Source organism: Numida meleagris, chromosome 32 (genome assembly GCF_002078875.1).
Source record: "Numida meleagris isolate 19003 breed g44 Domestic line chromosome 32, NumMel1.0, whole genome shotgun sequence".
NCBI lineage: Eukaryota > Metazoa > Chordata > Aves > Galliformes > Numididae > Numida > Numida meleagris.
The window spans coordinates 770,365-786,041 of NC_034437.1; the positions used below are offsets into that span (position 1 = coordinate 770,365).

The 15,677-nt window shown below is 56.2% G+C and overlaps 1 protein-coding gene across 1 annotated transcript; it reads right to left on the bottom strand.

Annotated features, from left to right (window-relative positions):
• On the bottom strand, nt 25-15,405 carry ANKRD52 (ankyrin repeat domain 52). The gene is made up of 27 exons (XM_021379256.1): nt 14,178-15,405; nt 12,633-12,711; nt 12,026-12,096; nt 10,970-11,170; nt 10,761-10,848; nt 10,479-10,621; nt 10,137-10,349; nt 9,944-10,022; nt 9,206-9,320; nt 9,036-9,118; nt 8,835-8,952; nt 8,014-8,082; nt 7,444-7,584; nt 7,206-7,283; nt 6,781-6,892; nt 6,337-6,408; nt 5,757-5,958; nt 5,283-5,370; nt 5,059-5,176; nt 4,606-4,825; nt 4,440-4,527; nt 3,818-3,901; nt 3,301-3,446; nt 2,876-2,958; nt 2,584-2,666; nt 2,220-2,311; nt 25-1,492 (listed from the first exon to the last, which is right to left on the bottom strand). The coding sequence occupies exons 1-27, from the start codon at nt 14,424-14,426 to the stop codon at nt 1,248-1,250; spliced, it is 3,360 nt and encodes a 1,119-aa protein (XP_021234931.1). The 5' UTR covers nt 14,427-15,405; the 3' UTR covers nt 25-1,247.

A 15,677-nucleotide genomic window follows, 5' to 3' on the forward strand; every position in this document is an offset into this window, starting at 1 on the left:
AAAAAAAAAAACAACAGTGCAACGTTTCTCCAATGCTTCAAACCTGCATTATAAATATGATCTCTAAAATTAGAAAAGAAAACCCGAAACAAAAAAACAACGATCTCACATACATGCACGCTAATAAAACCTGCCAACATGCTGCATTAGAAAAATAAATACAGACCTATCAGGGTTGTGAATAAGGACTCTGAAGTGCATTTTCTTCCTTATTTAAAGGCTAAAAGTTTCAGATTTTTTTTTCGATTTTTGTTGTCTTTTTTTTTTTTAAAGGTAAATGCTTGTTTCTTTATAAATAACTTTTTCTTTTTTTTTTTTTTAAAAAAAAAGCAACACTGACTCTCGCATGGGAACAGCCATGCAACACAGAGAACGGAAACTCCAAAAAGAATCAAAGAATCGTCTCTTAGGATCCAACATTTTGTCAAGAAGAAAAAACAAAAACAGAAAACCAACAGAATCCCTAAAGTGCCTGGTGTGGGGAGCGAGGTTCCAGCAGCGTGTCCACGGTGCGCAGACCGCGGAGTCGGGCAGCAGCACCCGTTTTTGCATAAAAATGACAGCTGCCAAAAAGGTATTTTAGTTTCCCAGGTACAGTAGATCTTGATTCAAGTGTTTGTATTGGAATCGAAGGATGAGCATGAGAGAAAAGTGACTTAGAGAGGAGCATTACAGTGGCACTTGGCCAGGAGCTAGCACCCACCCCAGCGGCTGCAAGACCACCCCGATCCCAAACCCCACACCCTACCAAGAGTTCATGCTTCCCCGTTCCAGCCTGCAGACAGCATGGGGATGCCAATGGAACCAACTTCAATCCACCCCCAAATGCTGGGAGCCAAATCCCCTTCCCATCTGCAGCCCAACGGATGGTCCCAATCGGCTGCTTTTTTTTTTTACATTTTTTTTTCAATTTGGAGTTTTTCTCATTTTGGTTCTCTGCGGCCATGCAGCCAGTGCTGCCCAAGGGGAGCAGTGGACGCCATGTGAGGGATGTGAGCAGCCAGAGGAGCGTGGCTTGGTGTTCAGGGCAGCCCTGTGCCACCGGGGCAGCACTGCCAGCCGCTCGTTACAGCAATTAGCAGCGCTAGCACCACGCTGGTGCTCCAGCAAGAAGAGGAAGCGTTGAACTCTTGGGTCTACCCGGCCACGCTAGAAGGCCTGCCCAGTCTTGTTCTCCTTTAAAGTGCCCTATATTTATAGAATTTCTAAATAAATATAATAAGATATTAGGTCACCCATAGTTTAAGCTACTCCGAGTAACAGCCGTCTAAGCCGATGGCATTGTGCCGGTCCTTGCTGTAGGGGCAGGTGCTGCCGTTGGGCAGGGCCCCGCAGGCCGCGGTTTTGGCTGCAATGCCGCAGTTCTTGAGGAGGTTGAAGCTGAAAGAGCTGATGGCGTCTTTAGGTGGGAAAGGCTTCATGGTGGAGAGGATAAGTGCCAGGCAGTCGGCAACGTCCTTGTTGGGGGCGCATGCCAAGGCTGGGGTATGACCTAGGACAGAGCTGGAGGTGAAGGGGCTGCTCCCCAGGACCCCCAGCACAGGTTGGAGGGAAGGAGGGGAAGGGAAAGCCTTCTGTTTTCCCACTCTGTGTGACCCAGTGCCCTGCAAGGGGCAGCTTTCATCCCCTGCATGGACTTCTGTTCATGTCTCAAAGGACCCTACTTCTGGGCACCGGTGATCCTTGCCATTTCTGCAACTGCTTTGAAGCAGGCCAGGATCAGTAGGAGGTGAATTAAAAAAGCCTCAGAAGTCCTGGCAGTGGGGGAGACCTAATGATGTTTTTCACAACTTAAAGGTATTCCAGCAGAGCAAACACTGCTGGGATAAACAGCTTCTGGTGGCAGCAACCAGCTTCTGATGGCAGCAACCAGCTTCTGCCAACTTGCAAGTGAGTCAATGGCTTATGAACAGCTCGGGCTGGGCTGGATTTGCGCCTGGGCAAGTGAGCCCAGGAGATACATGAGGTTAAGAGAGCCCAGAAGATGCATGAGGTTAAGAGACACACATCTGAAACCGTTGTGGGACCTGGGAATACTTTTACAAGGGGTGACAGGGTGTCAGCATCTTCACCCTGACTGAGCATGTGCAGCTCAAATGCAGAAGGGATGGGAAATCTTCCCGACACCGGCCAACAAATCCTCCCGACGCTGGCCAACCGCCTCCCCACGTGGCCCCTGAGCCCCACACAGGGCCCGGCCGTCCACGAGCAACACGCACCTTCTTCATCCACAGCCAGCACGGTGGCACCTCTGCTGAGCAGGGCCTGGACGACAGTGGCCAGCCCATTCCGCGCAGCAATGTGGAGCGGCCTGGGGAGGGGAGGGAAGGGGAAGGAGTGTTAAGGTGCTGCCTGGGGCCACGATGCAGCAACCAGGCCCTGAGGCAGCAGGACCACCCTCCCACAGCAGTGCATGTGATGGAATTAGGGCAGGCATCGAGGCTGAGCACTCACTGCATGCCTCGAAAGAGTGCACCTCCTTCCACCACCCTCTTTTCTCCTTCCCCTCTCACCCAAGCCTCACCGCTCTCCCTGCAAAGCCCTGATTTCCACCCCCTCGGTGCCAGCTGTCCAAATACTCACATCTGCAGAGCACTGTTACTTGCATTGATAAGGCCAAGGTCTTGGGTTTCCCCCAGGATCAACAAGGCACACTTTTCATGACCCTGGAAAGGAGAGTGAACTGTTTATAGCTCACAGGGAGGAAGTGCAGCAGATGGGAGCTGGGTGCTGTCAGAGAAGAAAGCAGTTCCCTGGGATTCAGAGACATTCCCTAAACGCGTCCTTCTGGAACAGCACACCACTTCAGACGGGTCTGCAAAGACAGCTGCTGTCTCCTACACTCCCTCCCCTGCAGTGTCTCTGGGTTCCCTACCTTGCTGCAGGCCAGGTGAAGAGCTGTGTTCTTGTTGACATCCAGCACAGTTATATTTGCTTTTGCTTGGTACAGCAGGAACTCTGAAATGAGGAGGGACAGCAGCCATGAGAAGGTGAAGCTCAGAACACGGCAGTGGGGGCAGCAGCCACATATTGAGGGGCAGGAGAAGCACAGCCTGGCTCCAAAGGACTCCGGGGGAAGCAGAGGGGTCTTGCAGCCCATGCTGGGGAGAGCAGCTGTGCCGGTGTGGCTGACAGCCCCAGGAACAGCTGAAAGCACCGCAGTCCCTGAGCAGGAAACCCCTCCACTCTCCCCAGAGAGGTCCCAGGCACCGTTGCAGGATGTGGACAGCAATGCCATGCGGTGGCAGCCCTCTGCCAACTGGCAGTGCCTGGGGAAGGGGTTGGCCGCTGGTCACCTACCAACTGCTGCAGTGTGCCCGTTCTCAGAGGCCATCATGAGAGGAGTCCTCCCCAGTTTGTCAGTCGTGTCCACCTCGGCTTGGTGGCGCAGAAGCAGCTGTAAACCATGGATGTTGTCTGCAAAGGCAGCAGCGTGAAGGGGTGTCCTGGGAAGAGGAAAACTCCGGTAGAGAGAAGGGCACAGAATGCGCTCCAGCAAGACTGCCTAGGCCTGAAGGCAAGCCTGGGGACATCAGAGTTGGAACTAGATGATCTTAAAGGTCCCTTGCAACTCAAAGCATTCTATGATTCTGTGATTTCATGCCACAGGAAGAGCAGAATTGTTTTTCTGCACTGGATGCAGCAATTCCCTCCCGCAGCCACCCCACCGAGCTTCCCCCAGGCAGACCCCAGGAAAGGTCAGGCAGAGCTGGTGCCCATATGGGTGGGAACCTCATGGCCACAGAGAAAAGGGAGAGCTGCAGGAGTCACAGCCACCACTCAGCGGCACCACAGAGAGCGACGAGTGTGTGCTCACCTTCCTTTGGCATCTCTGCTATTAACAATCTTGGCACCTAATGCTTCCACCAGCATTTCAGCAGTGCTGTCCTGGTTGTTAATTCTGCGGTGGGGACGAGAAGGAAAGTTAGAAAAAGACTCAGCAGCATTAGCATGGCTGCAATCAGAACGAGGAGCAGGCTCCTGGGGCTCAAGCGCCAACAGCAGCTAGTCTGGAGTTGCTTAGGGTAAAACACCCTTTATCTTTCTTGATGACAGTCGAGGAATCACAACACCATGTCACAGAACTGCCTTGCTCATCCCTCTGCTGTCAGCCTTTCAAGGGATGACCCTCACACCTCAGCAGCTCCACCAAGGTGGCACGTGGATCTCATGCATGCCAGCCCCGGCCGTGCTGCACACAGCCAATGAGACAGATGCTGTGCAGCTCCCAGAGGCCCTCCCGCAGTGTGGCAGCCACCTCCTGCCACAGGGGAGCTGGGACAAGCACGGTGTATAACCCTGAGCTGTTGCTGCCACCCAGAGAGGAGCCCTTGGCAAGCAAGACAGCGTTTGGAGCTCCATCTGCAGGCTCCAGCCCAATATCTCTTTCCCATGTCATCGGGTGAGAAGAACCCAGCACAGTCCCCGATGCCACTTACACTGCACAGTGCAATGGAGTAAAGGGGTTTCCTTCTAGGTATGCAAATGGATTGTGTTCAAGTAACAATTCAAGACAATCTTCATGCCCTGTGAGGAGAGAGAGAGATAAGGCCATCAGCATCCAGTCAAAGCAGAGGTGAGACGGGGCTCAGCCCCGGTCCTTACCACTGTATGAAGCCCAGTGCATTGGTGAGTAACCGCTGTAGTCCACCACAGAGTCCAGAGGGTCAGTAGAGAGGGCTGCCTGCAGCAAGGTCCTCAGGATTTCTAAGTGCCCACACGCCGATGCAAAGTGGATCGGGGTCCGGCCTTTGAAATCCCGACACAGAACAAAGGCATCGTGGTCCAGCAGGGCAGCCAGGCAGTCCTCACAGCCTGTCACAGCCTGTGCCAGAAGAGAGGACTAGGAGGTTAGACCTCCTCCTTCCATCATTTAACAACAGAGCTATCCCCTTCTTCCACAGCTTCCTTCTCAAATGCTGCATTTCAGGAAGGGGAATTGGGCTCTTTCCCCTTGTGGCAGTAGGAACCACCTGCTTGTCCTCCAAGCAGCCCCAGTGCAGCAGGCATCAGAGCAGAAGCTGCGGGGCTCCAGGCACCCCCTAGAGATGCACTCACCCCCCGATGCAGCGCGGTCCTTCCTCTCTTGTCTGCTGCGTCAGCTGTGGATCCTTTCTCCAGGAGGAGGTGGACACAGTCAACGTGGCCGTTCATGATCGCCAGCATCAGTGGGGTTCTGTGGGGAGGAGAGGGCTTGGCATTCTGCTGGGCTCAGGTGCTGCCCTCGTGCCTGCCCCACCACCCCGTGACACAGCCCCAATGAAACACGCAGGCAAACTCACTGGCCGTGGATGTCCATGACATCGGTGATGTCTGCCCGCTCCCCGCTGTCTATCAGGAGGTGCAGGGAATCAGTATTCCCGTTGGCAGCTGGAGACAGCAGAGGAAAGGAGTCACAAATCCACACTGATGGGTCCCTCCTTCCAGCCACCACCATACACCAAAGGAGCAGGCTCGTGCTCAGCAGCCAGGCACACGTGGATGAGCAAACTCTCTACCTGGTTGCTAGGCTACAGGGCTGATTAGCACATGCACAGCCTGAGCTGGAAACACGTGTGTTACGAAGCCACTTGTGTCCTCTCCCAGCCGCTGCTGGGCAACTGGGCCCTCAGCTCTCTGCTGGCACGGCACAGCACCAGCCCCATCCTGGCTGCAGGCATCGCCCTGAGCCACAGCCCTCTCCCCTTCCCTGAGCAGCAGCTGGGAAATGGGTAAACGAGCACCTCTGGCTCCCTCACAGCCCCCAGCCTCATCACCTGCAGCGTGGAGAGGGGTCCACTTCCTCTTCCTCTCCTTCACCAGGGCGGACGCGCCGTGGCTGGTGAGCACCTCCACGCACTCGGTGGAGCCTCTCTCCGTGGCGAGGTACAGGGCTGTCCGCCCCTTGTGGTCCCGCACGTCCAGGTTCACGAGGGTTTCAGCAAGTGTCTTTAGGGCTTCACAGTGACCATTATAGGCCTGAGGACAGAGCAGGTGATGTCAAAGCAGCGCCCAGAGAGGCTGCAGCCAGGAGCCCCCACCCCGGGGATGGTTCCACTGTCCTCCCTTTGCACTCCCACCCCATCTCTGTCTGCCCACACGCAGACGAGGGAGGTGGCCATGAAACAGAAAAAGCAAGGAGCCTCAAATGCAAATCAAAGGGACTGTGAGACATGGCCTGTGGGAAAAGCCAGGCCCCAGGCTGCTGCCTCCCTTCCTCCTTCGCCCCATGCAGCTCTGGCTGATGCCGTGGCCCAGCCCGCGCTGCTGGGGAGCAGCAGCTCTCCAGGGCACAGCGAACTCCAGCACAGAGCCAAGTGCCCTCTGCCACCCTGGGGCTGGGCCAGCCGTACTTACAGCTAAGTGCAAAGGGCTGACTGGAATGGTGCTTTCCACATCCTCCAGGCAGTTAAAAGACATTTCCAGGAGCTGCGACAGCAGAAACACAAAACCGTAAGTGACCCCTGAAAACACTCCATCACGGAGGTTTCAAACCCACACCCCGTCCACCAGCAGGCTGTAAGGCAACAATAAAACCAGCTCATCTGCTCCAGAATGATCTGAATTTCAGGCCAGGGTCCTCCTTAATCTCACCCGGGCCCAGGTTCTTCCTCTGTGGTATCGCCAGCACTACGGCTCCCCAAGAACCCCCGTGGATTTTAATCAAACCCATCTCCCTTCCTTCTGGACAAACTGACGCTGCAGTGCCTACAACTCACACAGCTGGACACTGCAAGGCTCGAGGGGTCCTCGTGGGGCTTCCCCCCTCCCCTGCAGCACACAGGGCTTTGCTTTACTCACCAGTTCGAGGTTCTGCCTGTTGCCGTACGCAGCTGCGTAGTGGACAGCGGTATATCCCTGCTTGTCCCGGAGGGATGGGTCAGCACCATTATCCAGTAAGAACTCCAAACAACTGCAACAAAGGGAGGTGAGGAAAGCAGTGAGGGTAGAGAAGCATGCTCAGGAAGGAACGCCCTGCTTGATCTGAGAGCAGATGCTGTACAAATCCCTGCTGGATAAGGAGTGTGAGCAGACACCCCGGGGATCTGCTGGGGATCGGGGCCGGGGGGATGGCCAGGTTTGCTCAAGAACCAAACCCGCAGGTGTTTCCTCATTGCTGCTCAGCTCGGTGCAAGCAGCAGCGAGGTATTTCTAGTGACCATGTGCAGGGCCCAGGGAAAGGGGTGAACCACAACCAAAGGCCAGACGGGGCTGTGTCCACTCACAAGAATGCCTCCTTCAGCCTGGACTCCTTCAGTGGCTCCTCATCAGTGTCATGGCTGTTTCCTGAATGAGTCTCTGCTCTGAAAGGTCAGAAGCCCCCATCAGTTTGCTGACCGTCCCCTCCTACCTCCACAAGGCAACCCCTCCTCACAAAGCACCTCTTGGGGAGGTGACCAGGGTACAGCAGAGCATCCCCCCGCTCAGGGCACAGCCACGGGGAGCGCATTGTGACACACTCACCTCCTGTACGTGTCCGAAGCAGCAGCATAGTGTAAGGGGGTACAGCCTTTACAGTCAACCTCGTTAATACTGGCTCCTGCAGTGACCAGTGTCACCGTACACTGATAGCTGCCGTTGGCAGCTGCGTAGTGCAGTGGAGTCCTGGGGAAGGGGAAGGAGAAAGGGCTGAGGAGTGCTGATTGTCACAGAGAAACCCACGGGGCATTGGCAGGACCCAGGGAGCTGCCCACCCCCAGCTGCTGTGCTGCACCCCATACTGCCCCCCAGTTTTGGGTCAGCTGCTCCATTTAAAGAGCCAGAGCCAGACTCCTTGGGGAGATATGGGGTTAAGGGAGCAGGGTATGCAGGGGACTAGATGCAAAAACCTCCCCGGAGACAGTGTTTTGCCTCCTGATACCAAGCCCAAGCAATCAGCCTGGCCAGACTCAGCTGGCATCACCTCCTCAATCGCAGCTCAGCCCTACACCGCTGCTGTGAAGCTTTAAACACCACGTGCAGACCTGGCAAAGTCCTGGCCCAAACCCAGCTGCTGCAGAGGAATCACCTTTGCAATGCCCACAGCATGCTTACCTTCCAAATTTATCTCTCCTCCTCAAGTCAGCACCGCTGCTCAACAGCAAATTAAGACATTCAACGTTCCTACAGGAGGCAGGGAGACGAGTTAGACACAGATGAGAAGGGAAAACAGCAGGAACGCTAACTCCTCCTAGTTGCAGACAAGACAGCTACACTTCTCACCCACACAGCCTGGCTGTGCGGAGCTCAATGCAGCCTGTCATCTCCGGCCATGGCTGGATGCTGCTTGTACAAAGCTCTCCACTGAAATCACCCTCCCATGCCTCCCGCCTCGCCAACACCGTCCTGCACCGCACGGAGCTCTCCAACACCAGGCAATTACAGAGAGACATTTGCTACGGCATTAGTGCAGCTGATTTTATGCTCTAAAAAAGCATCTAGGATTTCTGCCTTCTGCGTCAGTGCTCTGTTCCCACCCCTCAGGCCTGGTCTGACACCAGCTCTCCAGCACCGCATGGATGGAGCAGAAGCGAGGTCCTGGGCAGGACTCTGCTCCTCTGCTGTATTGCTGCAGCAGCGTTCCCTGCCAGCATGCCACGTGAAATCAAACAATATGAGGCATTTACACTGCTAGCTAAACCCTGCTGCACTTCAGGCACCGGTTTGTGAACCCTTCACAAACCTCAGCCAAGGGAGCATCACTGCCCTTTGTTAAATAAAGGTAAATAGTCCCAGGGGGGAGAGGCTGGGAAAACCAGAGCCAACAGCACGACGGGGCGCAGAGGTGTCCCTCTCCATTCCTGGCTCTGAACACACATCTCTGCTGCTTGCCAGAGCTGGGCATGGCACCCAGGGGCAGGCAGCGCCCAGCTCACCCTCCAGAAGCAGCAGCGTGGAGGCAAGTCCTCCCAAGGTTGTCAGGTGTGTTGATATCGAAGCCTGCAGACAGCACGTGCTCGTTGCTCAGCGAGGAGACGATACTGTACAACTGACCTGCAGGGAAGAGGGCAGGGAGTCAGGGCACTGCGGGTCTCGTCCCAGTGTTCCCACGGGCAGGGGACAGCTGAGCCACTCACCTGAGGAAAGTAGCTTACGACAACAGTCTGAAAATCCAAAGAGAACGGCTAAGTGCAGAGGGAACATGTCGTGGATCCCACGCCTGTCAGGAGAGGGGACAGGGTCAGCGTGGGCCGTCCGTGCGTCCTCCAGCCCAAGGAGGCAGAGGCAAGGAAGGGTTCTTCCTTACCTTGCAGTGTCAGCACCATTCGTCATCAAAGTACTAATTAGCAGCTCATGGCCATATCTAGCAGCAACGTGGAGGGGGGTATTGCCGTATTTGTCAGCACAGTCAATCTCACTGCCTGGAAAGGGAAAGCCAAGCGCTACCAGTGGATCTCTGCGCTCTAGTCCCAGGCAGCAATCTCACTCTGAAAGAGGCTCAGATTGTGCTGGGAGTGATGAACAAGAGGCCCAGGCTGTTCCGATGGCTGTGCCCCAACTCAGGGACATGGCTGATAACTCAAGTCCATTCTGTTTTGTGCAGAAGGAGAACTGCAAGCTGCTGCCTGTGCTGGGAGCCCATCTGCCAGAATGGGGCATTAGATCTCCCCTTGCCCCCCAGGAAGGGATGCGTTCAGCCCCCAGGTCTCTGGCTGAACCCCCAGGGTGCTGCCAAGCCTGCTGCCCTCCCCCAGGAATACTGTCTTTTAGACTGATGGTAGCAGCAGGCACGTTCTTTGGCCCCAGCTGCTCTGACCTGGCTGGAATTTCAGTGCCCTGGTCTGTACTCACTGCCCTTAGGAGCACGCGTGCCCTCTGCCACCCCAATCAGCACGGGGCAGCAGCCCCACGAGCACAGCAGTGAATCTGAGTGATAACTGGAGAGCTCTCAGATCCTCGGAGCAAACACGCAGGGAGGCCCCGGAGGAAGCACTGAGCAGCACAGCAGAAGGATGGGGTAACCCAGAAAGCAGCAGCCACTCACCATTCTGAATGAGGATCTGCGAACGCGTGAACCGCCCGTGGATGGCAGCCATGTGCAAAGGGCTCTTCCCTTCCTTACTCTGTGGAGAGCCAAAGCGAGGTCACATCAGGCTCCTGCCACCCCTCCAGTCTCCCCCAGGGGGGCAGCAGATCCCTGTATCCCCAACCCAGGGCTCAGCCCCTCAGCACCAGACCTGAAAGTTGACATCGGCCCCGTTGTTGACGAGGAGCTCTAGGCACAGGGCCCCATTGGTGGAGACGGCAGCAAAGTGCAGAGGGGTGAAGCCCTTCTCGTTAGGCTGATTGACGTTGGCGCCGTAATTGACCAGTTCATTGGCGACGGCATCTTGGCCCATGTAACAGGCGATGTGAAGTGCAGTGTTACCGAAGGTATTTGGTTCATCAATCTGCGAGGGCAACAAACCCAGAGGATTTGGGGATCAAGGAGGAAAAAAAGGGGGAAAAAAAGGGCAGCCACGAAGCAGCCCGTGCTCCCACACCCTCTCCTGCTCCCAGACCCCCAGCCGTGGGCTCACCTCCACACCCAGCCGCAGCAGGTGACGCACAACCTCGATCTGCCCGCTGGCCGCCGCTGTGTGCAGCAGGGTGTAGCCCTTCTTGTCCTTACACATCACATCGGCTCCCCGGGCCACCAGCAGCTTCAGAACTTCCAAATGCCCTGTAGGAGGGACAGGGGATGAGAGCCAGTGGAGCCTGAACATGGGCACGCGTGCATTGGGGATGGAGGGAGCACCGCAAGGTGAATCCACAGGGAGCAGGGGAGAAGAAACGAGGGTGATCCCCTCTGGGGAACCTACCCAGGAAAGCTGCCCAGTGGATGGGCTGGCGATCCTTCTTGTCACAAGTACTCAGGCTGGCCCCTTTGTTTAACAGCAGGTTCACCATCTGGGCGGGGAAAAGCATAGTGAGGGGCAAGGCTGCCATTCCATCCCTTCAGTGCCGCTGGCGCAGCCCGGGCGCAGGAGAGGACGCGGCGAGGCACCTGCACCCCAGCCCCATCACCCACCTCGAGGTGGCCGCTGTGCACGGCGTGGTGCAGCGCCGTGCGGCCCGTGCGGTCCGCGACGTTGACAGTGCTCAGCAGGGGAATGATGGCCTCCACGCATTTGGTAGCCCGGTTGGCAGCAGCGACGTGCAGAGGCGTTTGCCAATACTTGTCGCGGGCATTGACATCTGCCGAGTGCTTCAGGAGGAGGTGAAGTGCTTTCTGGCAGGGGCAGAGGAAAGGAGAGCTCTAAGTCAGCCTGCTGGAGCCCACAGAAGGCTCGTCCCACCCGAGCGCAGCTGTGAAACACCGCTACATGGGGGTACTGGCACGGGACGAACACGTCTGAGCCACAGGATTTAACTGTCAGGGAGTGCTCATTTGTGGCTAAGGAGGTGGCAGAGCACCCAGAAGGACACAAACGTAACCCACTGAGCTGCAATCTATCAGGATTTCTCCCTTTTGCTGGGAGAGGCCATTCGCAGCACCTCCTGCGCTCTGGACACGCGCTGACTGTCCACAAACGCAAACGCCCTCGGCAGAGCTTTGTGCTAACACATTTCATCTCACGTCTGCTGCCAATTAGACAGCCCATGAAGCCAATCGATGTGTGCTAACTTGCCCTGCGTGTCAGATTCAGAGCTGCTGATCCCTGGTTCCAACCAAGGCGACCGCAACGTTTCTTGCTCTCAAGTAACTCAAAACAGGACAAAGTTAAGTGGGATGAAGTTAAGCCCACAAAAGCCAAATGTCAGGAAATCTTTCCAACAAGATCTCTTGGAATCGGCTCCGAACAGAGTGAGAGAGCCCCATTAGCTCACAAAGAAATGTAAAGCTGGATTACCCAAAGCCCTCGGGAAGGGGGAAAGGGCAGGAGGGCGGCGTGGGGAAAACCCGCGTGCTGGCTCCTGAAGGATGGAGGGAACAGAGAGGATCTTCCCCAGTTCTCATTTTAAGCATCTGGTTGACGAGGTCATCCTCTCTCCACTCCAACAAGAAGACCCATCCGAGCCAAAGCCAGGCAAGACGAAAAGAGAAGGAGAAGCGTTCCTCCTCCCACCAGCACCCAGCACCTACCTCGTTGCGAGAAGCCGCAGCGCGGTGTAGCGGGGTGAGCCAAACAGTGTCCTTTGCGTTAACATTAGCACCTGAGCACGAACGAGAGGAGAGGGTCAGGGAACAGGGGAGACCAACTGCTGCCACGCACGCTGTCCCATGGGGCTCCTGCCAGGCACGAGCACCAGCCCTGCTGCAAAAAGGGATTGTGCCGAGCCTTAGGTGAGGACAGAACCCAGGAACAAGCCACATCTCTTGGAGGCTGTGTCGGTGCACTGCAAAGCTTACAGAGAGGCAGAGTGGAGCGACTGCACCTCTCGGAGTGCCAGCTCCCCACCGAGCCAAAGAGCCACGGCAGAGCCCCAGCACGCAGCTCCCTCCTGGCTGGGTGCCCACCTCTGTTAGTTCAGCTCCACGATGCTTCTCCGTCTGAACAAACTTCTTAGGATTACAGCAACGTTTCTTAATCTTTCCCTGGCTGCAACCCTATTGGCTTAATTACGAGCACAGGGCTGTTTGGAGGGTGACCAACCCCTACGGCTCTGCACTCCCGAGCGCAGAGGGGATCAGAACAATGCCCTAAAGGCAGCCCCGGCACTGAACCAAGCGCCTGAGCCCTGGCCCTTACCTGACAGTATGAGGAGCTCAAGGATTGCAACATCTCCTATGTAGGCAGCAGCATGCAGAGGTGTTCGTCTTTCTTGGTCCTGAGCGGGGATGGAAGGAACGAGAACTGCCATCAGCCCTGAGGGCAGGGGACCACCCAGAGCAGCCCCTCCTGCCCCGGCACAGGACACACAGCCAGCTCGGGGCATGCAATGGGGAAAGCTGCTCCAAGCCGGCAGCCTCCCACCATGGGAACCGCAGACAGCTCCCGCAGCCCGCTGCTGGAGGCCGGCGAGGCTCAAAGCCCCTCTCCGAGCCTCGGTTGGATTAGCTGAAGAAAAAACACCTTTCACTTCTGTTTACTCAGGGCTGGGCCCTGCGTAACCTCTGCCTCGAGGCACTCGGCTCAGGCGCTCCTCAGAGAAGTGCCACGTACCAACGCTGGGAACCGAGCAAGTACAAAGCTGGAAGAGCACAACTCGCTTCCAGTCCCACGTTTTACGTTGGGGGAGAAAAGTAATTGTTTTTCAGAGAGTTAAGGACTGCTTGGGAAATGGTGGCGGTCTCATTTTTTGCAGCACGCTGAGCTGGCACAGCCAGGCAGGAGGATGTGAAAGCGAAACCCAGCTGGCAGGTCAGCGAACAAGCAACAACATCTCTAAACCTGTGCACCAGAAGGAAATGACGCATTAACAATCGTGGTTTTATTCCCTCGGCAGCTGCACGAGAGCCCGGCAAAACAATCCCAACACTCACAGCGAGGACGAAGCGCTGCCCAGTCCCTGACCCAGGCAGGCACAGGGAGAAGCCCTCACCCCTCCAGATGCAGACTGTGCCACAACGCTCTGCCACGAGCAGCGGAGCGGGCAAGCATGTGCCATAGGGGTAGCATGGAGCCGACCCCCCCGCCAGCACCACAGCCCCAGCGAGTGCGAGGCGGTGAAGCAGAACACAGCGGTGCCCAGGCTCGCGGCTCGGTGTTCAGGCTGGGAGCGTGGTGGCTGCTGACCCAGCACTGGTTCAACTGGAGGAAATGGTGTGTGCGTCAAGAGGGGACCCATCGGGACGTCCCAGAGATGAGCAGCACCTGCCAGGCTCTCTCTGCTGACCGGCTCCAATCCTCCTCCCCCCATTGGGAACAACCGTATGGTTGCGTTCTCATCAAACTATTCTGGGTCAGCATCCCAAAGGAGTAAAAGGTGAAGCGGAAGCGTGGCGGAGCCGAGCCCCCATAGGGAGCCTTCCCACACAGCCCACTGCCTCCCAGCCATGCTCTGCACTGCAGAAGGCTTCAGGAAGACCTCTCTGGGGAGGGATGGGAGCCCCGTCCTTCCACACACCCCATTTTACAAGATCGAGGCCACGGGACAAAGGACAGCAAATGGCGGTGGAATCCTGAAATGGTTCGGAGCCCCCAGCTCCGAGCTTCCTGCAAAGAGCTCAACCCAAAGCCCCTTCACCAGCCCATGATCCCCCCCCCCGGCTGAAGGGCAGCGTTGCTGGGAAGGACAGCAGGAACCAGGTGTGGGAGGGCCGCGTCCAAGCTGCGGGGCTGTGCAGCACTCACCAGTATGTTGATATTCTCCTTCTGATTCAGCAGCGACCGCACTTCCTCTACATCGCGGTTGAAGATGGCTTGGACCAGAGGAGGCTGCAGAGAGAGGGACGGGCGGGCGGTGAAGGTGGGAGATGGAGCCCCATCCAGCACCGAAAACAGAGCGTGGTCTGCGTGAGGAGCAGGACCGGGTTCCGAGCAGCTCAGCCAGCACCAGGGACCAAGCTCAGAGGCAGTGGAGGCGGTTTTCACGACACTCATATTGTTTAGCAATAGGGATTAATGCGTTAGTTTAAAAACCAATACATTACGTTAGCAAAAGGAACCCATAAGTGATAGCTCTACAACTTTCCGTTTCAGCTTTAGTGGGCGAATAGCCTTATTTTCCTCAATCATTTTGCACTGGGGACATAACAGAATACTTTTGTCTTTTTGCCTCAATGATTTTTCTTCACGAGAAGCACGGGAGTCATAATAGAATACTTTTATCTTCTGCACCCACCAGGTGCAAGGACATCTTCCTCAGATTCCACATAGATTGTTTTAAAAGTTGCTCGCTATGGCCTAACGAGCAATGGGAATCGCTTGGGAAAGGGAAAAGCCTGCAAAAGGTCTCAGGAAAACGGGGAGGAAGGAGGTGGGCACTCGACCACCCCAGCTACCACTGAGCGTGCCCAAAGGGACAGGAGCGTATATTTATGAGTTCTTGAAAAAGAATGAATACATATGCCCACGTATTGCATAGGTATGTCTTAACTGTTCGAATGTAGAACCCAAACTCTGACAGCGCGCTTATTTGTCACGTCGCGCGGTATGTACTGTAAGGAAGAAAGGAATGCCGCTTCCTGATGCCACGCTGGGGTTAGAGAGTTTTCTTCCTGGATTTTGGATGACAACGTGGATGGGTTTTTGGATGGGGAATGCTCAAGGGATCGCTAGAAAAGCCCCCCACTGCAGAGCCGTGAATTGGGCTGCCCAGACAGGGCCACGTGGTGCCCACATTCTGCTGCGGGAGATCCCAGACTTATCGCCGCTCTCCCATCCCTAAAAGCGACATCGTAATGCCATGTGTTCTCTGGAGAAGCGGCCACAGGAGCTCCTGCTCTGCTCTGTGCTCTGTGCCCGCCACTGTCAGCTCGCTGCAGCCAGCCCGGGCCCCGCTCGCAGTGATGCCCAGCAGCATCCACCTGAAAGCCGTCAAACACGGGGAGCGTATCCCGGGTCAGAGGGGAACGCGTGAGTCATTCCGTTGGAATGCAGCAGTCTCAGCACCCCTCGTTCGACGTTAAAAAAATTAATTAATTAATTAATTAAAATAAAACGAAACGGGGAAAAGATTGGCAGACGGTACCGCTGCCGGGAGCAGCTCTCGGGGCGTGCGGCGCTGGGGCCCGACACACCCACCCCCATCCACGGGGAAAGCGAAACGTTCCGGTGACCGGAAAAATAAAAGTTCTCTTGCAACCGCAGATGGACGCCCGTCCCCCGCCCTCCCCTCCCCTCCCGCGGCCG